The sequence below is a fragment of the Pan paniscus genome, chromosome 12, assembly GCF_029289425.2.
Source record: "Pan paniscus chromosome 12, NHGRI_mPanPan1-v2.0_pri, whole genome shotgun sequence".
Lineage (NCBI taxonomy): Eukaryota > Metazoa > Chordata > Mammalia > Primates > Hominidae > Pan > Pan paniscus.
In genome coordinates this window covers 40,081,952-40,105,545 of record NC_073261.2, presented here as the reverse complement: position 1 = coordinate 40,105,545, position 23,594 = coordinate 40,081,952, and the positions used below count along the sequence as shown (strand labels likewise).

General features: G+C 45.0%; 1 protein-coding gene across 2 annotated transcripts in view; it reads right to left on the bottom strand.

Moving 5' to 3' along the window:
• Positions 1–23,594, bottom strand: part of REEP1 (receptor accessory protein 1) — a 123,571-nt gene that overhangs the window by 62,509 nt on the left and 37,468 nt on the right. For both annotated transcript variants that reach the window (XM_034953498.2, XM_034953499.2), the window contains exon 2: positions 5,598–5,670. In XM_034953498.2, the coding sequence (XP_034809389.1) occupies positions 5,598–5,670 (73 nt within the window). The remainder of the gene's footprint in view (positions 1–5,597; positions 5,671–23,594) is intronic.

The following is a 23,594-nucleotide window of genomic DNA, read 5'->3' as shown; positions in this document are numbered from 1 at the left end:
GGAGGGTTCCGAAAGCAACCAAGGTGGGAGTCAGCATTTTATGAGATTGGTGTGCAGTCCTGGAGGGTGCAGTTTCTCCTCTGAACCAGTGACCAACATATGGTGGTGCTTCTTAGCCAGAATCTAAAGGTGCAGGAACCAAGGAAATGAGGGTTCCTTAATCTATGATCAAGCCTGATGCCAGCTCCTTGCAATCAAAGTGAGGTCCGTGGACCAGCACTGTTGGCATTATCTGGGAGCCTGTTAGAAATGCAGAATCTCAGACCCCATCCCAGACCTACTGGATCATAATCTGCTTTTAAGGAGATCCCCTGTTCATTCATATGCATGTTAAAGTTTGAGAATCACTGCTCTAACGCACTCACAACATTTTTGCTTCTCATCCTCAGACCTCTGATCTCTGCTTCTTAATGACTTTGGTACTTGAGGGATGGATGCTTCCAACAGGGGATACAAAATGGTTTCAATGAAGTGGAAGCAGAGACTTATATTGTCTCCTGGTGGCTTCACGATACTCACGCCAGTAGGAAATAGATGATAAAGGGGCTTATGGGCTTTGAGGTGCTAACTGATCCTAATTATCAAGGGGAACCAGGACTGCTGCTACACAATGAGGCAGAAAGAAGAGCAGATGGAAGTCAAACAGCCTTGGGGGGGCCTCCTAGTACTGTCTTGTTCAGGGGTAAAAGTCAATGGGTTGGCTGGCGTGGTGGCTCACACCTGTAATCCCAGCACTTTAGCAGGCCAAGGTGTGTGGATTGCCTGAGGTCAGGAGTTCAAGACCAGCCTGGCCAACATGGTGAAACCCCCATCTCTACAAAAATGCAAAAATTAGCCAGGCATGGTGGTGCATGCCTGTAAGTCCTGCTACTTGGGAGGCTGAGGCAGGAGAATCACTTGAACCCGGGAGGCAGAGGTTGCAGTGAGCCGAGATCGTGCCACTGCACTCCAGCCTGGGTGACAGAGCGAGACTCTGTATCAAAAGAAAAGAAAAAAAAAGTCAATGGGTCATTACTACAGCCTTACAGATGCAAAATTGCCAAGACCTCAGATTCCTCAGGAATAAAGATTTGGGCCCCATCACAGGATGAGGAACAAATCCCACTAAAGCTCTAGCTGAAGGCAACAGGAGCATGAATTGGATGGCGGAAGAGGAAAGCCTCCGGAAAACCTGAGAAAGACTTCAGAATGGGTATCCTGTGGAATGCTAGGTGTCCAGCATGTCCTTCTGAATTATCTTGATTCTGCAGGTGTCCTGCTTTTCAATGTCTTTGAGCTATTTTACAACTTTATAAGTTAAAACTGATTGCAATGCATATAGTTTCACCCACAGAGGTGCAAATAAATTTTGTCCAGCAGAGATACAACTGATCTCCCCATCCCACCCTCCAAGTAATCAGTTTAATATTTATTAACAAATCCATTTCAACATTTCTGATTGCCTACATATGTCTGTTATTTGGGGTCTCCTTTGAACACCTTACTGGTTCCCTCATTAGTTCATAAGTTAAGCAAAATCTTCAACATGTGTTCATTTTATATTCATACAAGAGTCATGATTCCACCCTCTAAAAACTTTTTTCTTTTAACAAAAGACACAAATACAGCTATGAACTCATGACCAGTTGCATGAATATGGACTGTATCTTCTATCCATATTTTCCTCCTTTCTGTGTGAAGTATAGATTTTAATATTTTAAGTAATTATATTTTAATTCTTTCTCTCCCCACTAAAATAGTATGTGAGCTGCATTGGTGACCGTTCACTTAACAATTCAGTGTTCGGAATGCTGAATATTAAGGTTGGGTCTTGTCAGAACCAGAGGAGGAGAAGACTTTGCCCAGGGATACTGGGCCTGGAGCTGGACTCAGCAACTTACGGAATCTGGATTTGACAAGTGAGTGAGTTGTATAGAATTCTTGTTGGAAGCTTGTTTTTAAGCCAAAATATGGGTAAAGGAATGGATGTGGATGTAGTTTGGGGTAGCCTAAGAGGCAGCTGTATTGGTTATTTTTTTTCCATGACTACTCAGCATCCAAAGCCTTCTAAAATTGGGAGACATCTCCCAACATGAGCATCTTTGTGGGAGGAAAGTCCTGTTATTTGGGCCCCTATCCAGGACTCTGCACTGTCAGGGGATGCCTCGAAAGCACAAGCAGCCAGTGCCCAAAATGTGACTTTGGCAGAGGCTTCCTAATCACACACTTTCCTATGGTGTGAGCTGGGCCGTCAGCACCACCCAGCCTCCTTGGATCCTCCCCAGTTCCTGGGTATCTTTCTCCTGCTACCTAGTTAATTCTATAAATTCCCGTAAATTCCTTTCTGTTTAAGTTTTCATCCCAAAACCTTGAATCCAGGTACAGTAAGTTTGGTTGGAAAGACATAAGCAGCTATAAATGTCCTGAGCAATGTTTCTAAATTGGAGATCCTGTGAAAGATGCCCATTTTTATTTAGGAGAGCTCCCTCTGCTTCCTGACCAGCCCTGGTGGTTCCCCTATGTGGCCCTACATGGCATGCCATGCCTCCTACTTCTAGGGGAATGTGTGTCAAAAATTCCTTCATGATAACCGTTTCTGTGCCTTCCACAGAAAGACAAGCCCGAGTCTTCAATTCAAGCAAGTTCCCAGGTGATGCGGATAATGCTGGCCACCAACCACACCTTGGGTGTTGAGATTACAGCACTGAAGACGTGTAGAGAAGCGACTGGGAAGCAGGGAGGAGCAAGATTGAGAAGGGTGTTAAATGCTGTGTAATGAAGTTTGTGCTTGATCTCACAGGTGATAAGCAGCCATTAAATGACCCGGGGGAGTGAAATAAATAGACTTCCATTTTTAAATGGCACTGGATGTCATGTGGCAACAGAGTGGGAAAGCAGGGACAGGAGGCAGGAGAACCAGTTAGGAGGTGTGATAGGCACAACAATGGCTCCCCAAAGATGTCCATGTCCTAATCCCCATATGGCAAATGGGACTGTGTAGCATTATTAAATTAAGGACCTTCAGATGGGAAGAGTATCCTGGATGACCCAGGTGGGCCCCATGTAATCACATGAATCCTTAAAGTGGAGAACCTTTCCCAGTGAGCCTGAGGGAGATGTGGTTATGGAAGAGCAGCCAGAGAGATGCAATGTTGCTGGCTCTGAAGGAGGAGGAGAAAGGGGCACAAGCCTAAGAATGCAGGAATGGCCTCTAGGAACTGGAAAAGGCAAGGACACAGCCTCTCCCCTGGAGCCACTAAACGGAGCACAGCCCTGCTTGATTTTAACCAAGTGGGACTCATTGGACGTCTGACCTTCAGAATTATAAAATAGTACACAGGTGTTTTAAGCCACTAAGTTCACGGTAATTTGTAATGGTGACAATAAAAAACTAATATAGGAGGCTATTGTAACCTTCTAGGGAAAATAGTGAGAATCTCATTTCTGAGAGCGGCAGCAGAGAAGGACGACAGACCTGGTCTGGAAGATTATTCAGGAGACAGGGATGAAGGGACATGGTCACCAACTGGGTGGGGTGTGGGTGTGTTAAGGAAACTCGCAGGTTTCTCTCTTGAACAAAATGGGCCCATTAGTCGAAAGGACTGCAGGAAGGAAACACAGGAGTGTTGAGTGCAGAGAAAGGCAGTTCCCTCCTGATACTACTCGGCTCATTTCTTCAGATTCCTTTTTTACCGAGAAACATAATCTTAACTCTTGCACGTTCCCTACTGGGAAAAGCATGTGCTCAGCCGCCAACACAAACAGCTGCTCTGCTCATCAATTATGGTTTTCACTCTAAATTAATGAATTGCCATTCTAGTCATAAACCAGGCTTCTGTGAGTTTAGTCAGAGCAAAACAATTTACCAGGGTTTGATCTCTCTCAGAAGAGCTGACAGAGTTGTTTTCGCCCCTGCAAAGTGAAGGATTAGACCTTATACCACAGTGATCCTGGTAAGGCCTCCTTCTCTGGCACAGTTTGCAGGCGGGAAAGGGTTGGGAGAGGGAGGGCTAGAAGAGGCTGCTTAATGCTTTGCCCTGTGCCAAGTCAATTGAGAATCAGGAAGTTCTGTGCTTGCAATTTAACAGCTATTTATAGCGTGCATTCTGAGATTCTCTCACATATTCCACAGACCCGGTCTCCAGAAGAAAAATCGCCCCCCTCTGGAACTCCCTGCTTACGAACAGCAAGGTGCAAGCCCAGGCAAGTTGTTCTGGGAAAGTGGGAGATTGCGGGGTGGGGTGGGGGGTGAGTTCTGGTTGCAGTTGATCTAGAGATGGTTGGTTTCATCATAAACACTTCTTGGGAAATCTGAGAAAAAAAATACTGACTTTCTAAGCCCACCTTGAATTGTTTCTTTACCTTCGCCAAACCTGCCAAGAGACATCTGAGTAAAAGAGGCAAAGGCATGGCTATTACCCACCCCACTGTTCAGATGAGGACACTTAGGCTCTCGGAAGTTTAAGCTACTTACCCAGCACTGCATCATTCAAATGTCAGAGCCAGGACTTGACCGACCTCGGTCTTCTGATGCCAAAATCCACACCTTTTGCATTTTGAGTTTGTGTCCTGTGTGGGGAAGGACACCCTTCCCTCACCACCCACCCAGCAGGTCTTTCTCAGTCAGCGGTGGTCTAATGGTTCTCCTGCCTGAAGGTGCCCAACACATTCAGAACTGGTGACTAGGGCACCCAGATCATCCAACAGTAATTGAGATTATGCTCTGACCAGTAAGTCCTCCCAGATCCCCTTCCTATGTGCTCACCTTCTGCAATGTGCTACAGGAAACAGATATAGGGGCCGGGCACTGTGGCACGCCTATAATCCCCGCATTTTGGGAGGCCGAGGCAGGCAGATCACGAGGTCAGGAGTTCGAGACCAGCCTGGCCAACATGACGAAACCCTGTCTCTACTAAAAACACAAAAATTAGCTGGGCGTGGTGGCACACACCTGTAATCCAAGCTACTCGGGAGGCTGAGGCTGGAGAATCTCTTGAACCCGGGAGGCGGAGGTTGCAGTGAGCCGAGATTGTGCCACTGCTCTCCAGCCCGGGCGACAGAGTGAGACTCCGGCTCAAAAAACAAAACAATGAAAACAGATATAGGATGATAAAAATCCTCTGCCTTCAAAAGGTTATAGAGCAACACAGCCTGAATTGTGGATTTGGAATGAAAGAAATGGAATGGGGACAGAGCTGCAGAACCAGGAACCAAACCCAGGTCTGCCAGACTCTAAAACCCGTGCTCCTGCCTGCGATGCTGGACTTTTTCTCCATCACGGTGCTTTAAGGTCTACAGAGTGTTTTCCAGACAAATAAATCAAGGCTGAGAGAGGTGAAGTCACCTGTGGCTTGTGGCACAGCTGAGAAACCTCCAATTCCAGATGCCACAGCCTCTTGCCGTACCTCCCTGCTTTTCTCACCTCAACGCTCTAGGTCTAGGCAGGGGAAGGTCTAGACAGAAAAGAGGACTCCTGAGATGTCTCATGAGAACTGTGATGAAGGAACTCCTTTTCCCTGCTTCCAGTGCCCATAGCACGGAGGGCATCCCCTTCCCCCAACATTTCACACCTGACCTGACTCCAGCCAACCCCCTCGAAAATACACAGTGCTACTTACATATTCCTTAATGTCCTTTGATTTCACAGCCTTGTAGGAATAATACGCAGGGTAAAGGGTGCCAAATATAAGCCTGGAGGGAAGAGAGACAAAAAGAAATACGATTTTTCATTTATCTTATTTAATGGAAAATGTCTGTCTTCAATGCCAAGAGCAACTCTCTAAGCTACAGAAAGTGCTGCTGTGGGGCTTGATTTATTTTTATGAATGCCCTGAAGGTGTTCTGCTCGTGGTTGGGGCATCCTTGGGCACCTCTATCTTCTGTTAAAGCCCACACCCACCTCCCTTCAACCTGTGGTTTGGCAACATGGAAGGGTGGTTGGGGGTCATGGAAGCCAAAAATGGGGATGTGAAGGCACCAAGACCCCTGAAATTAAAGGCTGCCTTTCCTCTCCTGCTGCTAACCCCCCTCTGAAGCTCTGTTAAGCCTGCAAACACCTCAGGCTTCTTTCTCCATCAAAACCTTTCCCCTCAAATTTCACTCCCCTTGGACTTGATCTCAGCATCCTGCAGCTAGAATAAACTCTTCACATTTCATATTGTAAATCCAATCAGGCCAAGCCCTCCTCCCACCAATACATCCCATCTTGCATTAGCCTGTTTCTCATTGCTCTTAAGATGAAGAAGCAAAAATACCAGCAACGTGACACTGTTTGGGCAGCAGCTCTCACTGATCTATGCTCAGGGCTGCGTTGGGTCACTAAATGATCTCATGCTCAGCCCTGCCTCTCAGGACCTGAATGGCAGAGTTCCACCTGCCCTCATTCTCTCCACCATGCACTATCCCCCACCCAGAAAGCCTTTGCCTGTGCTGTTCTCTCCTTCTGGAGTCTTCCTTCCCCCTTCTTTATCTGGTTAATGCCTGTTCATCCATCATATCCCAGCTCCAATATGACTTCTTCCCTGGCCTCCCTAACTAGCTCAAACCTCCCCACTACACTCATAGCACAATGTACCTATTATCAGGGTGTTCTTTTATTGTTGTTTGTGTGATGCTTTGACTGACAGCCCTCTTTCCACAGCACTGTAAGTGCCTTGAGGGCAGATAATGGATCTGTTTTGCTCAACACTGTGTTCCCAGAACCTACCCCATAGTAGGCCCTCAACAGGTATTTGTAAATAAATGAATCGAGCTGGAGGTTTAATCTTTTCACCTGACAGATGAGGTCACCCCAGGTGCCAACTTAAGGCCAAGGTGACTAGGTGCAGGAGTGGGCCTGGCCCAGGCACTATATGAGCTGACATCTCCTGTAACAACCCCACAGATGGAGCTTTCAGAGTCCCTGCAAAGAGCCAGCCTAGTTACAGAAGACACCACACTGAAGAAACCCAAAGCTGTAGTTCACTGGGTATTGAGAGGCTGAACTCCTAGTCCAGAAGCAATTTACCAAGCAGGGGTCAGCTTTACCATGAGCACTGTTGCCAGGGAACACCCTGACATTCCACAATCATCAGGTTTCCAGGGAAAACAAAGTTAACTGAACCAAGTCCGTTTCTGGCACTGAAAGGGAGAGGGCTGTTAACTCTTGACTCACACAGACCTTGTGCAAAGTGCTTTAGAGCTTTATCCCACTTAGACTGCCTTGTCCGAGGGAACCCCTTTTACAGACAGGACTCCAATGCACGGAGCAGCCAGTCACTTACTTGTCTAAGGCCTCATGACCAGTGAAGGGTAAGGCAGGCGCTGGAGCCCAGCCAGACCAGCCTCCTCCAAGCCTGGCTTCTTGCGATCACTGTGCACTACCTTGGGGAGCAGCCCACCCTCCAGGAAGGCTGAAATGACCTGTGTGAAGAGCAGGATGAGCCACTGGGGGGATGAGAGAGTAGTGTAAGGAAGGGGAAAAAGTAGGCCTGGGGGTGAGGGGGAAACATTTAAGAGAGGGTAGTGCCAAAGACAGCAGGCAGGCCAAGGGGGAGGTGGCTGGGGAAGCCTGCTGGGTTTGGTCATCGCCCCCTTGGTGAGGAAGGTCCCCACACTCCTCCACACTGCCTCCTTGCCTGCCCCCTCCTAAGCATTCTCAGGTATCCAGGAGCCTCACTTCCTCGGGGAGGCCTTTCCTGACCTGGTCACCCCCCCTGAAGATTGGGCTCCTCTCCGTTTTTAGCTCCTGTACCTGCCCCTTTCTTAGCTCTTGTCCACTGTATCCACTTGGTCAGCTCGGGGTGCATCTCTCCCACAAGACTGTGTGTTCCACAAAGCCAGAGATGGCGTCCCTCATTCATAACACACCCCTGTGCCCTGCACAGCAGGAAGGGCTCAGTAAGTACGTGTTCACTGTGTAAAGTATCAGAATGGGGAAGCCAAAGCCAGCACCATCCAGGGAACGCTCGTGACCTTGGGACTGAGGTCTCGGTAGCGAGGTGGACGCCAGACAGCACCAGGCTGATTCAGCAAAGCCTCGGGCACAACGCCATGGACTGGGGGGAAATAAATACACCACTCCTCAGGCACAGGTGCCATGGTTATTACCCATGTCTGCCAGGATGGTTTCCAGCCCCTGCCCTGGGACAGCATGTGAGCAGCAGAGGAGAGACAGGTGGGAAGTACAGTGCTACACAGGAGCTGATTGATGGGATCCCCGTGAACCCCAGTGGGTCGCGACACCCTCTGAATGGTCACAGAGCAGGGAAGGCAAGACAGGAAGGCCTGTGCTAGGTCAGCTGGACTCTTCTGGAGTGAGCTGGTTGCCAGCATCCTCCGCCTGGCTCCTGTGTTACAGCACAAGGTCCCTACACACAAGTTTGCTTTTCAGTTTCTAAAAGCTCAGTAACACTTAGCATCTCACTGCCCTGGGGAAGGGGAAATAGGATGAAAATGGTCAGTTCTTCTTAACCTATTTTGGAAATAAGAAATAATGAAGGAAGCAGGCTCAAGCCAAAAGGGCTTGGTACTTCCGCTCCTTCAGACCAAGTACCCCCACACGGCCCTTCTCCACCGGCCTCACTGGCCTTGCTTCCCACCCCTCCCTCAGCCTTGGGTTCACAGAGCCAGCAGCTGTCCCCTGATTAAGCCACATTCACTTGCAATCTGTGACTTTCTGGCTGCTCTTTCTTCTGTCTGAATGTTAGCACGGGATCTTTCCCAATCCCACAACTCTTTTGTTTTTCCTGATAAAGCGCCACTAATCCTTTAAGACCCATCTCAGAAATGCCACTTCTTCTGTGAAGCCTTTGGTTACTGCCCCCTCAGTTTTCTTGATACTATTTAAGCCTGTGACCGGCCTTATGTAGTAGCAGCAATAATAAAACATTTAAAATAATATTATTATATCATTGAGTGTTCACTAATGCCAGGCACTGTTCCACAAGCTGTACTCACTCTTTCAATTAATCCTCTCAAATACATAGGGAAAAAGAATTCTTACTACCCCATTTTACAGACTGGGACACTGAGGCTTAGCATCATTACTTACCCAAGGAGACACATCAGCCAGGTGCAGAGCTGGGATCTGAACCCAGGCAGCCTGACAACAGAGCCTGCCTTCTTCCGGGGCTGCCTGTGCTGGCTGAGTCTGTCTCCCTAGTCAGATCATATAGTCCTGGGCAATCAGGAGGGTCCCTCGTGCCTGGCACAGCACCTCCCCCTTTAAGTGGGTGCTTGAAATGTCTGTTGAGTAACAAGCAATTTCAATCTGTCTTCAAGGAACTCAGCCCACTTGCTAGACTCACATAACTTTCTAGGAAGTCAGAAAAAATGTGGTAAAATAAGAGGGTCTAAAGCTCCTTTAATGCTCAAGCTGGGCTCAAGCAGAGGGAAGATGGAAGGCTGGAGTGCCATCCTCCAGAGAGACCAGGCTCTGCACTAACACACTCCTCTCGGTTATCTCTGAACGGAGCTTGCACCTCACAGCTCTGCGCCCACCCTCCCTTCCCCCCACTGTCATTAACTGTTACCCTGAAGCCCCGACTCTGTGTAAAGGCTCCATGGATCTGCCTGCAGCATTTCCCTTATCTTTGCCCTTCACTCCTCCTCTTGCTCCAAGTTAGGGGTCTTCATTCAGGTTGCCTCCCCACCCACCTCCTCCACAGCTGTGGCATCGAGAAGGGAGCATGAGCCTCATGTGAATACTACACTCTGATGCAGTGGTTCCCCACTGGGGTGATCTCGTTTCCCAGGGTAATCTGGGCAATGTCTAGAGACACTCTGGTTGGTTGAGAGGGTGCTACTGGCAGCCAGTGAGTAGAGGCCAGGGATGCTGCTAAACATCCTATCATGCACAGGACATCCCCTCTCAACAAAGAATCATCCATTCCAAAATGTCAATTGTGCCACTGCTGAGAAACCCTAGTTTCTAGACTAGTGTGCTGTTTCCTGGTCTTTGGGCCATGGACTCTTCACCAGACCATCAAGGGTCATTTTTTGAACCCCAAGGTTCATTTTTTTGAACCCCAAGAGTTCAAAAAATGTCCAGTGTCCCAAGAAAAACTGTAAATGCTCTGATAGTGGGGGATGGCCCCAAATGGTAAAGACCACATACGTAGCCTGCTGGCCAATGTCAGCGAAAACACAGCTCTGAAGTTGCTTATCAACTTCCTGGAGCTCTGGCCGGAAGAGAGAGATTGCTGACCTAGGGCATAACTACAAGCTGTGGCACTGCTGTTGCTGACCGTAGCCAAGTCCTCTGCAAACCATGAAACAAACTAGTATTTTCCACAGTCTTCTCAGGCATCCTAGAGTTGCACCAACATGTCCCAATCCCAAATTGTGCTAAAAATTTAAAAATCAATGCTGGCAATATATTTTTCTAAGATTAATTTTTTAAAATGTAAGAGGAATAACAAGCGTATTTATACAGCTCTTTATACCATTAAAAAACAAATCACACTGAAGAAATTGTATGTCACACAAGGGCTTCTGGAATGCTGTGTTTCTTGACCTGAGCACTTGCTTTATAATGACAAAATATATATAAAACTGTACACATCTTATTTCATAATTTTTTTTTTTGAGACAAAGTCTCACTCTGTCACCCAGGCCAGGGTGCAGTAGCATGATCTCTGCTCACTGCAACCTCTGCCTCCCAGGTTCAAGTGATTCTCCTGCTCAGCCTCCCGAGTAGCTGGGATTACAGGTGTGCGTCACCACATCTGGCTAATTTTTGTATTTTTAGTAGAGCCAGGGTTTCTCCACATTGTCGAGGCTGGTCTTGAACACCTGGCCTCAAGTGATCCACCCGCCTCAGCTTCTCAAAGTGCTGGAATTAAAGACGTGAGCCACTGCACCCAGCCTTATTTCATAATTTTTAAAAATGATGTACAGTACCCAAGAAAATAAATTTGCACAGTCTTCCAATTCATGAAGGCACACTGTTTCATCTGAGCATTAAAATGTATTAAAATTTACACTATGTTTTGTGCTTTGTGTTCTTAATAAAAATATAATTTTGAATTATGTTTTCTGAAGATACTATCTAAAAACATATAAATCCATTTTTATCACTTTTTATGAGCATTAATCTCCAAGACTGTTTTCGCTGTCTAACAGAAGAATGCTCCTTGGTTCTTCAGCTCCTCTTGGCATTCCAATAAATATGCTATAATTCTTAATCTGGAGAAAACTGTAACACAGAGCAGATATATTTGAAATCCCCTATATGTACTTTCCTGATACAATCCTTTTCCTCCTCCCCAAAACTCACCACTATCCTGAATTTGGTGTTTATCATTCTCACTATGTTTTTATTAACTACATGAGCCATGCATAAACAGAAAAAAAGTGTTTATACCTGTTTACATATTCTACAAATGGAATCACACTAGATGTATTCCACTGTGGTATGTTTTTTCATTCAAACTTATGTTTTTGAAATTCAATCCATGTTGACACTTGTCTTTCTAGATCATTTTTTTAAATTATTTATTTTATTTTTATTATTTTTTTGAGATGGAGTCTCGCTCCCATTGCGCAGGCTGGAGTGCAGTGGCGCAATCTCAGCTCACTGCAACCTCCACCTCCCAGGTTCAAGCGATTCTCCTTCCTCAACCTCCTGAGTAGCTGGGATTACAGGCGTGAGCCACCACACCCGGCTAATATTTGTATTTTTAGTAAAGATGGAGTTTCACCATGTTGGCCAAGCTGGTCTTGAACTCCTGACCTCAGGTGATCCACCTGCCTCGGCCTCCCAAATGCTAGGATTACAGGCGTGAGGCACAGCACCCAGCCTAAAATTATTTATTTATTTGTATTGACACAGGGTCTTGCTACATTGCCCAGGCTGGTCCCGAACTCCTGGATTCACTGATTTCCCACCTCAACCTTCCAAGTAGCTGGGATTACAGGTACGTGCCACCTGCATCCAGTTTTTTTAGATCCTTTTTAACTACTGTGTACCACTTTACTATATGAACATATTATAGTTTATTCTGTTGACGCATACTTAGGTTCCTTCCTATTTTTCCCCTTTACAAACAGGGCTGTGATGAACATTATTATACATGTCTCCTTGGGCACATTTGAGACCTTCTCTAGGGTATCTACATAGTGTGGAACTGCTGGGTCAGAATTTACAGTATCTTCCACCAGATAATGCAAAACCACTTGCCAGAATGACTGTACCAATTTATACTCCTTCCTGCAAGTGTGAAAGATTTTAATACTCCCCATTCTTGCCAAACTTATATAGTCAGACTGTTAGATTTTTGCCACTGTGATGGGTGTAAAATGGTATCCCATGTTTGTTTCAATTTGCATTTCCTCAGTGGCAGGTGAAGTCAAGCAACTTTTTATGCCTTTTGGCCATTTGGGCTGCTTAACTACCCTGTTTATATCCCTCCATTAGTTTATATTGTTCTTAGTGATTTTTAGGAATTCTTTGTGAATTTTAGGTATAAATCCTTTCTTGGACATATGCATTACAAATGTTTTTCCTCAATATAAGCTCTCTTAACTTGGTTTGTGGTGCATTTTCTTGCTTTCTAGCTTTAAATTTTATATAGACAAATATATCAGTCTTTTCCAGCTTTTTTCTATCTTGTTGAGAAAATCCTGGTCACGTATATTTTCTTACAAGAGTTTTAAACTTTTGCTTTTTCAATACTAGATTTTCATTCATTTGGAATTGATCTTTATGTATGATGTGAGTTAGGAATTCAATTTTATTCTTTTCTATATGGATCCCAATTGTCCCGTCCCACTGATTTCCAGTGCTACCCATCATACATAAAGTTTCCAATAGGCATAGGTATTATTTTCAGCTCTCTATTTGACTGATCTGCTGTCTAACCATGCATCTATACCACAGTGTCTTTATAATAACCATAATATTAACAACCATGACTTTATAATAAATCCTGATATTCTTAAAATTGTCTTGGCCATTCTTTTTTTTAATTAGAAATTTCAATGTAGAATCTTGGCTATTCTTGACCCTTTGTTTTTCTATATAAATTTCATGATAGTTTGTCAAGTCCCACATAAAACCTTATTTAGATTTTGATTGGAATTTCACTGTATTCATAAAATTTACTAGAAGAATCACCATCTTTATGGTTTCAAGTTTCCTCTTTGTGAACATGGTGGCCTCCATTTCCTCATGTCTTCTTTAATGTCTTTTTATTATATGTTGTAAATTTCTCCATAAAGATCTTGTACATGTTTTGTCTTACTGCTAGGCACTTTAGGTTTTGGGGGTTTTTTTGGTGGCATTGTGGATTTTTAAAATTAGATTTTCGAGTGGTTATTCATGGTATATAGGAATGCTACTGACTTTCCAGGCTGCTCTCAGAACCACTAACCTTTCTGTGGTCAAAAGCATTTGGAGTCTCAAATGCATTATGGTGAGTGAAAGCAGCAAACTCAAAGGGTGACGTGTGTTATGACTCCATTTATATGCTCTTTCTTTCTTTTTTTGTTTTTTGAGATGGAGTCTCACTCTGTCACCCAGGCTGGAGTGCAGCGGCACAATCTCAGCTCACTGCAACCTCCACCTCCTGGGTTCAAGCTATTTTCCTGCCTCAGTCTCCTGAGTAGCTGGGATTACAGGCGTGCGCCACCACACCCAGCTAATTTTTGTATTTTTAGTGGAGACGGGGATTCACTATGTTGGCCAGGCTGGTATACGCTCTTCTGAAAAAGGGAAGTTTACAGGGAGAAAAACCAGATAAGTCATTGCCAGGGTTAGATGGGGAGGCGGGAGGTTGACTCCAAGAATGTGAAGGAATTTTGGGGAGGGATGGAGCTGCTGCATACCTGACTGTAGTGCTATTTACACAACTGTATAAGTTTGCCCAAACTCAGAATTAAAACCCACACTAAAAAAGAGTGAATTTTACCAATTTCACCACTATACACCTGACCTTTAAAAAAACCAAAGCATTCAGAGGAATTCACACTCACAAGTGAGGTGTGTCGTGGCTCTCCAAAAGTGGATCAAGTTGACCTGAGCATCAGCCTCCAAGCTCTGAGACAACCAGTACCTTCCTGATGTCAGAAGGTCCATGTGTGGCAAAACAAGCCTTCCCAAAACCATAATCCATCTCCAAGACCCACTGATCCTCTAGCCCTGAAAGGACTGTCTCAGATACGCTGTGGGCCTGGGATCTAAGTGCTTGAGAAAGTCTGACCTTTACCATACTGCCCCAGGGAACATCCTCACTCACGATGGTTCTCTAGAAGCTTAATCTGGGAAAAGAGATCCTCCGTCTGAGCACACAGCTCAGGTTCCCATAGCACAGCAAACCACTTGGGCTTTGGTTGCCATGGGTCCCAACCCCTGGGCTTCTGCTTACTCACAGTGACTTTCTAACAGGCTGGAGGCAGAAAATAGGAAAACAGCAGAACTGGCCCACTATGCATTTTGGTTCCCTAAAGACTGTATTATTGTGACTTTTAAGCCATTTATTTTTGAGTGCTCACTTTTAACCTTCATGTGAGACAGGTATTATCATTTTCCTCATAATAATGAGAAAACAGGTTTAGTGAAAATAAATAATTGAGTCTCACAATTAGGGGAGGAGGCCAAAGTCAAACCCATGTCTAACTCCACTGCCCATCTCCTCACTGCTATGATGCACTGCCTTCCTGACTCTGCAGTACATGGCTGAGAGTCTGCAGCTGGTCTCTGAATGAATGAATGAGGAGTAGGAGAGTGGGAGGAAGACTGCTGCCTGCTTGGTTGCCTAATGGAATTCCACTCTGGCCCTGAATTATAGATTTACTGGCAACAGGTGACAGTATAATTTCAGGGTTTCAAGCACATAAACTGTTCACATAAACGAGGTTCTCCCCCAACCTGAGCTGATCTTGGGAAAACAGAAACGAGACATGTCCTTCTTTTTCAACTTGGCATGTGATTCTGCCAGCCTCTCTGTAGTCTTTCCTTTCCCAGTTGGTTTCAGACCCTGCTCCTCTCTGCAGATTTGAGAGAGTGAACACATACACAACTCTTCCTTGGGTAACCCACCTCACAAACATCTCATTTGCTTATTTCCTCAACTGATCTGCACTGTACCCCTCCGAGACAATGGGATTAATTTCCCAGTTTACAAATAAAAAAAACTGAGCCTCAGAGTAGTTGAGGGATATTCCAAAGCCCTTCTCCTATCCAACAAGACGCAAACCCAGGCCTCCTGTCTCCAAGTCCCTGGCCATTCCCCGTTCCATACTGCCTTTCTTAGCATGAAGAGGCAGTTGCATTGTTTATTTAAAGCTGTCTGTAATGTGTGCTGCAAAAATCCCATTTTAAGTTGGATTTTTATGCTCCCAAACCCAACTTAGGAAAGCACAAAACAGAAAAGTCTGATGCAAGCAGGAACAAACATTCTGTAAATTTCCAATTGATACTGTTCCACTCCACAATCCAATCCACACAAATCCCTCAACCACAAATGTCTGCCTAAATCTGTTGTTTTTGTTTTTAAGTCTTAATTGTAGAGATTCCTATTCTTAAGCAACCCAGCTTTATTGTATGTGGTAGAAAGAGGCTGGGCTTTGACTTCAGACCTGAGTTTGAATCCAGCTCCAACCCTGACTAGCTGTGGAGTGGCAAGCATGCTTCTTAACTACTCTGAACCAGTTTCCTTGAGCATAGAGACCAAAAACACCTACTTTCAACAGCCACTATGCAGATTAAATAAGGAGACTGTAGGTACAAATTTAACTTACCAGAGACACTCTAGATGAATGACAAATATCAGTTCCCCTCCCTTCTACAGAAACAGTAACTGCAAATGCTAATTCTTTTAACCACAAAATGTTTTTCATTCAATCATTAAATATGTGCTGAGCACCTACTGTGTGCCCTGGGCCATCTGTTAGGAAAGGCAGGCAGCAAGCAGATAATTATACAAATAACTGGTTATTGTCATCACAATAATTGTGATGAGTCCTGCTGAGTCTGTTTTGAAGAAGAGAGAAGATTCACTTACAATGACTGTCCTGTGGTTGCCTATTTCCCAGCTTATGCTCCCCTCCCCAGACCTGAGAGCCAGAGACCCGACCCCCAGCCAGAGGGTTCTGTGCTGAAGGGTTATGGTTTTCTCCTTCTGGTGGGCTTCATCTAAAGCCCCCTACATGGTATATATTTAGGCTGAGAAAAGGACTGCTGGGCCTTCCTATGTGCACCATGAAAAAGGGGTGGGGGGAAAGAGTGAGGAGCTCTTTGAGATTGACTGGCAGGTGGTCAGCGAGTATCTGTGGGGTTTTCTGGGGACTTGTCTGCTCAGCTGGTGCCCTCCTAGCTCTCACACAGCAGGTACTGATGTCCTCTGCCAGGGCCCAGCCAACTTTGAGTGCAAGTGTCGGTCTGGCAGAGGGTATCAAAAGCCCTGGGGAAGGCCATGGGAACAGGACAAACCTTTACTAATGCCCACCAGGCACTGTACAAGGCACTGATCCCCACAGAAGTCAGGTGAGGCAACTACTATCCATGCCCTCTTACACAGGAGGGACCTGGGACATTAAGAGGTTAAATTCATTCATTCATTCATTCATCGTTCATTCGTTCATCCAACAGACATTTATTCAGTCCCTGCTCTGTGTCAGATTCTGAGGCCAACACAAGGTCACAGAGCTGCTAACTGAATGAGCTGGATTCAAATGCTCTATCTGGCTTCAAACTCTGCTCTTCTAATCCAACTTGATACCTCAAGGTCAGAGGTTTTATCTTCAGGGAAGTCACAACATGGCCAGGGTGCCAGGTGTATCAGAACAAGAAAGGTGGCAGGCAAAGCTGCGTGTGCTAAGTATGGAAGGAAAGACAAATGATGATGGGCAAAACTATGGAGATAGAAAACAGATGAGCTGCCAGAGGCTGGCAGTGGGGTAGAAGAAGATGATGACTACAAAGGGGCATGGAGGAAGTTTTGGAGGCAATGAACCTGTTCTATATTTACACTGTGGTTGTGATTACATGACTGTATGCACTTGTCAAAGCTCACAAAACTATACAGTAAAAAGGGTGAATTTCACTGTGTGCAAATTATTAGGAATTTATACAGACAATTTAATCAGGAAAATCAAGATTTGAATTCAAATTATACAGGAAAGTTCAGGTTTTTCCAGCCCCCTCACTCAGCTGTACTGAGGCTGCATCGCTTCTGTTTATAGTCCTATGACACCATGTGAACAAACACTGCCAAATGAGGCTGGTCTTATACGTTTAGTTACTGATTTCCCCATCTGTTAAAATCAGCCAAGTTAACAGAGTAGAATGTAGCTAAGTCTTAAAGTGGTTATGTCTCAAAAAGATATTTGCACACCCATGTTCACAGCAGCATTACTCACAATAGCCAAAAGATGGAAGCAATCCAAGTGACCATCAACAGATGAATAAATAATGAATATTATTCATCCTTTCAAAGGAAGAAAACACTGACACTTGCTAAAAGATGGATGAACTATGAGTATATTATGCCAAGTTAAATAGGCCAATCACAAAAAGGCAAATACTGAGTGATTACATGTATAAGTGGACTACTGTAGATAACTCAACTCCTTAACTAGATAAGTCAAAATCATAAAAATAGAAAGTAGAATGGTGGTTGCCACAGGCTGGGGGGATATAGGGAGTTGATAATGGGTGTGGAGTTATAATTTTCAGTTTTTCAAGATGGAAGCTTCTGGAGATTGGTTGTACAACAATGTGCAATAAATATACACTACTGACTGTACACTTAAAAATGGTTAAGATGGTAAATTTTATGTTATGTGCTTTTATCACAATTAAAATAAAATAAATTTATGACATTTATGAACCAAAAAAATCTCTGCATGAATATTTGTTCAAAATCATCCATACTTAAAACTTTTATAAAAACAGAATTTACTTAGTGTAGGTCATTAGTTCATTTAATCCATAAAAGATTACTTCTAACAAAGTTATAAGAAAACAGAATATATAATCTTTCAATTTATATGTTTGATGCGACAATGCTATTTTGTAAAATTTACTAAAATGTTCAAACATCTCAATTTATTCAATCCATTGTAATGACATTTAAGATGAGTGAAAATTAACAAGTAATGCAAGTAAATATATTTTTTACTGGTTCTGGTTGTAGAGGAAAAAACATTGCTGTATATTATGTTCTATTAAGAAGTTACACTATTAAAATGTTTCTGAGATTGATATTTTAGATAGATAGATAGATAGATAGATAGATAGATAGATAGATAGATAGATAGATAGATAGGTTTCTAACTTGTTCCAGAAAGGATCTGAGATGGCTTGGTTATAAATAATTGTGTGGCTCATAAGAAATTACCATGATTCCAGGCCACTGGGTTTGTCTGGCAGCAGAAGGGCTCAGAACTGCTAACAAAAGCACGGTTGTCGCCTCACTAGAAGGGGAGGGTGGGACTATGTCCCACCTGCCCACAGAAGAACAAGGATTGTGTGAAACAAAGGATGTTTGGCTCAGGTCCAGCATGGCACCCTGATTAGAACACAAAACCTATTTAAAAAAAAAAAGAAAAGAAAAGAAAGCAAGCTGGAAAACAGCAGCTTTACTTCAATGAGCAAAATTTAAATTCTGAGAGAATTTTCAGCACGTGTCTTAATTATGAGTGAGTCAGGACAGTCAGGGAACAAATGCAGCTCGCAGCTGCTAAAGTGCGCTTCTGGATGGAAGTTCTGGACCTTGCTCCTGAGTTGGCCAACCCGGGGAAGAAGGAAGCAGAGAGACTGGGGCGGGAACCCACCGTATGTATCTCTCGCACGCCTGCCCTGCAGATGACTTAGGAGAGCCACTGCTGGCTGCACAGCTCCAAGGGCCCTGGCCACCATGTGCAATACAGACCCTGTGTAAGGAAGGTGAGGTCCTCCTTTGGATAACAATTTTTTATGTTTGATGCTTTGAAGGGCAATCCTCGGTAATGCTTTAAAAAGTATGGTGGAATACTGCACAATAGTTAAAAAGTTAAAATATAACGAACAGCTGCTTTGTGTTTTGTTTTTGTTTTGAGACGGAGTCTTGCTCTGTCGCCCAGGCTGGAGTGCTTTGGTGTGATCTCCACTCACTGCAAGCTCCGCCTCTGCAAGCTCCACCTCTGCAAGCTCCGCCTCCCGGATTCAAGCAATTCTCCTGCCTCAGCCTCCCGAGTAGCTAGGACTACAGGTGCCCACCACCACGCCCAGCTAATTTTTTGTGTTTTTAGTAGAGACGGGGTTTCACCGTGTTAGCCAGGATGGTCTCGATCTCCTGACCTCGTGATCTGCCCGCCTCGGCCTCCCAAAGTGCTAGGATTACAGGCGTGAGCCACCGCGCCCGGCCCACAGCTGCTTTGTTTAGAAAATAAAGATACTTCTCTCAACTACCACAGAATGAGAATTCCTCTTTAACAACTGTGCCATTTGCTTTTGCAGATCTGAAGAGAATAGATAAAACTAGGTTACTAAGGAGAAGAAAATTCCAAGACAATAACAGAAAGAGGTAGCTCTGAGCATGGAAATGTAAGAAATTTTATTTGCTTCAGAATGAAAACAATATACATTCTTTCCATTTATGAGCCTCAAATGGCCACAATCATAGGTGACCATAAGGGAAAGTCCAAGTGAAGAATGTCCTATTATCCAAGAATCAAGACTAAAAAGGAAAGCTTCACACTTTGGGGAAAAAAAGTTACCAGTATAGCACTCCTCAGTAATTAGCACTGGTTACAATACAATGCACGCTCTGTACACAGCTTTTAGCAGTTTATATCCATTTGCACATACAAAAACTCTATGAAGTAGACATGATTATAATTTCCATTTCACAGACTGGAAATGTGAATCAGAGAAGTTAAATAGTTGGACTAAAGTCACACACCAAGTTTGTAGCAGAGCTAGAACTAGAATGTGAGATTTCAAAGCTTGGGTACTAAACCATGGATGCTCCAACTTCTTTGATTGCACAAAATCAGTAAAATATTTTGATCACGTGTATTTGTATTACCACAAGTCCTTGGCTTTGCTGAGGAAATACTTTTAAGTCATCATGAGGACTGGTTTAAAATTGGATTGTCTAAGGCCGGGCATAGTGGCTCATGCCTGTAATCCCAGCACTTTGGGAGGCTGAGGCAGGCGGATCACCTGAGGTCAGGAGTTTGAAACCAGCCTGGCCAATGTGGCAAAACCCTGTCTTTACTAAAAATACAAAAATTAGCCAGGCGTGGTGGCAGGCGCCTGTAATCCCAGCTACTCAGGAGGCTGAGGCAAGAGAATTGCTTGATCTGGGGAGGTGGAGGTTGCAGTGAGATGAGATCGCGCCACTGCACTCCAGCCTGTGCAACAAGAGTGAAACTCCATCTTAAAAAAGAAAAAAAATTAGATTGTCTAATACGTAAGTTCATTTAACAAGCTTCATGCAAATTGTAACACAACTTGGGTTCTGCTGAAAACAATCAAAACAGCGAGGGACCGTGTTGCTCCCTCCATGTCGTGGATCTACCCCCTCCCTCAGCATCTCCCCCCAGAACATGTGCCACGTTGTGCACGTCAGGCGTGCAGACCCAGTGCCCCTTGCTGAGGGCCTACTCCAGGCAGGCACTGTGCTACCAACCATCCACATGGTCTCCTTCCATACTCAACATCCAGAGGCTTCCCCTGCCCAGAGAGCTGGCCAGCACTTGTGACGAGGGTGTGGCCCCTGTTCTGCCTGGCTGTGAAGCCACTCCAAGCTGCACCATGGAAGGAGGGACCACCCAGGAGAGCTTGGAGCTTGGGGACCTTGGTGCTGGTCTTTGCTATACCACTTACTAGACATGGGTTCATGGACAAGAGCCCAGAAGCCTCACTTGTTTTATCTCCTCTGCAAAATGTGGTGTCAAATGGGATAATATACGTTATGATACTTGAAAATGGAAATGCTGCACAGACTTGCAAAAATACTTTTCCTACAAGGGAAGCTCTGACCAGAGGACCATGGACTATGGTGTCCCACCACTGGAAGGGCTGACATAGGAGCCATCATGGGAGTCATTTACCCAGTCCTGGGGTGGAGTTGGTACAAGCCCTGGTACCTAAAAGATGCAGGGATGCCACCTAGCTGGGAGACCAAGAACAGCCACTACCTGCAAGAGAGATTCTCCCTGGGGGTTGGAGGGAGGAAGAGAACACTTACTTTTCCAAGGTGGATGTTTTCTGAAGCCATGGGGAGGAGCGTCACTGTCTCAGTGGAATCATAAAAGCAACCTACCTCCTCATTCACTGGTTCTGGGTGTGAGGGAAATGCCTCTTCCCAGAAGACTCTGGGGGATCTCAGAGGATGCCTAAGGTCCAGCCTGGGTCCCTCTCAAAATAAAAAGAGAAAACAACTGACAAGTTCACACTTCCCTTTCCCTAGATGTGTTTGAGCCAAGAAGGCCTTACTATAAATAGTATAATTTGGCAAAAACTTCAGCACCATATAGGGTCGCATGCCCCACCTCCCACCCCAACTGGTCCATTAAGAAATGCCTGAGTTGAGGCATCGTCAGAGACATCCTGGGGGAAGTGGATAACCACAGTAACTAACTAGCAGTCTCCAACATTTTAGTGTAGAGTAGTTTAACAGCTCTGTGGCCACTGGCAGCAGGTAGGGAAGGGCATGCTAGGCTGTTTCCCTGGGTTGATGGATTGGTTGGTTTGGGGAATGGTGGAATTCAAGGAATGGGAGAAGTTTGGAGAACAGGGTGCTGGCTAAAGGTGCCTGGCCAGGACCCAGGATGATAGCACCAGGTCCCTGGGCATGGAAGGGGAGATGTGGCACAGGGATGGGCTCCCAACTGGGGGTCAGGAATCCTGGTTCCAGGTTCAGCTCTGATCCCAACAGGCTGGGTAATCTTAGGCCATCACACCCCCTCCCCGGATCTGTCTCTTCATTCTTTCATTCAGAAAACATTCACCTAGTGCCTACCAGTATGGGTGTGTAACACTGTTCTATTGCTGGTGAGGCAGGAGTGAACACATGAAGAGAGCACCGTGTTGAGTTCTGGGGTGCCCTCCCCTTCCGCAGCTCAAGCATTGTTTATCCCCATGCCTGCAGTCTGACCCAGGTCCAGCCCTGGTCTCTGCTGGGCTGTTTCTACCGTGTAGACGCTCTGAGCATGAACTGGGCCCTCTACACGCCACCCTGCATCCAGAGATAGTGTGAGGATGTTAGTAAACACTCAAACAACGGTGGGCAGAGCAAAGCTGCTATGGGGCCAGCAGAATAGTCACGGACAGTCACCCTTGCCATGGTACATTCCTGGAAATTGCAGCAGGAAGGAGAATGGTCAAAAGGGGATCGCTTTTTGCTGTATCCCTTTGTCACCAGCAGATGGGAATCCTGGGTCAGCAAGGCAGAGTGCTGACGGAGCTTTCCTCTGGATGGTGAAAAACAAAGAGTGGATAGGCTGGGGAGAAAAACAGGAAAACGGGTGTGTTTTCATCTTTGTGGCTGTGCAGATGAGCAATCAATGAAGCAAAGCTGGGCTGTTAAGAACTGACTCTATTCTTGATAGAGCTCAAAAGATACCATTGTTCCCTACTGCCCAAAGAAAAACGTCCAAGCTGCTTATGTTGATATCAAGGGCCTCTGCCATCTAGCTGCAGGTGTCCCACCAGCTTCTTGGGCCCTCTGCTAATTCCTGTCTACTCATGCATTTCTGCCACTGTGCTCAGTCATCATTCTCTTGGCCTGCAGTGCTCTGCCCCCAACTCTGTCTGCCAAAATCCTATGCATTCTTCTAATGCATTGGACTAGAAGCCTTGGCACTACTGACATTTGGGGCCAGACAATTCTTTGTTGTGAGGGGCTGTCCTCAGCATTATCCCTGGGCTTTAACTATTAGATGACCCCACTCCAAGTGTGGCAACCAAAAACATCTCCAGACACCACCGAATGTCTTCTCAGAGCAAAACAGCCCCTGCTTGAGAACCACTGTTCTATGCCTAGATCCAGGGCTATTCTTTTTATAAAACCTTTTCCTGAGCTCCTTAGAAGGAGGGTTATATGTGTGCCTTCTACACACTTGGTAATGTTCTATTAGCACTTAACTAGCCTTCTTCCAGCTTGCATTATGTGGTTATATCATACCTTCCTCATTAGGCCACAAGTTCCTTAAGAACAAGGACAATACTGCGTTCATCTTATACAAGCCACAACACCATCTAGAGTAGCAATTAATATTGGCTACTATTTATTGGCTACTAATAAAGTAGTTATTGGCTACTAATAAACTATGGTTTAACTTCTTACTGTTAACATAAGCACAACTCATCTATGTTGATTGTAGAAAAATTTTTAAATATGTAAAAAATAAAACAAAAATCAAAATCATCCACAATCCAACACCCAGCAACAACAGTAGTTAAAATACTGGTAGACTGAATATGGCCCTCTAATACAAGTACACCAGTAAAATACCCTCCAATCTTCCTTCTGTGAGTGGAGAATCCAAGGAAAATATCTGCAGCAGAGGCAGCAGCCCAGGGCCAGACTGACATGGCCAGGGGGGACCATGAGAGCCATCTTGTCCACCCCAGCAGATGCTTAGATCTGCTTTAGAATGCTGTTCTGGACTGTTTGAACCTCTGCACATACAGGAACTTGCTA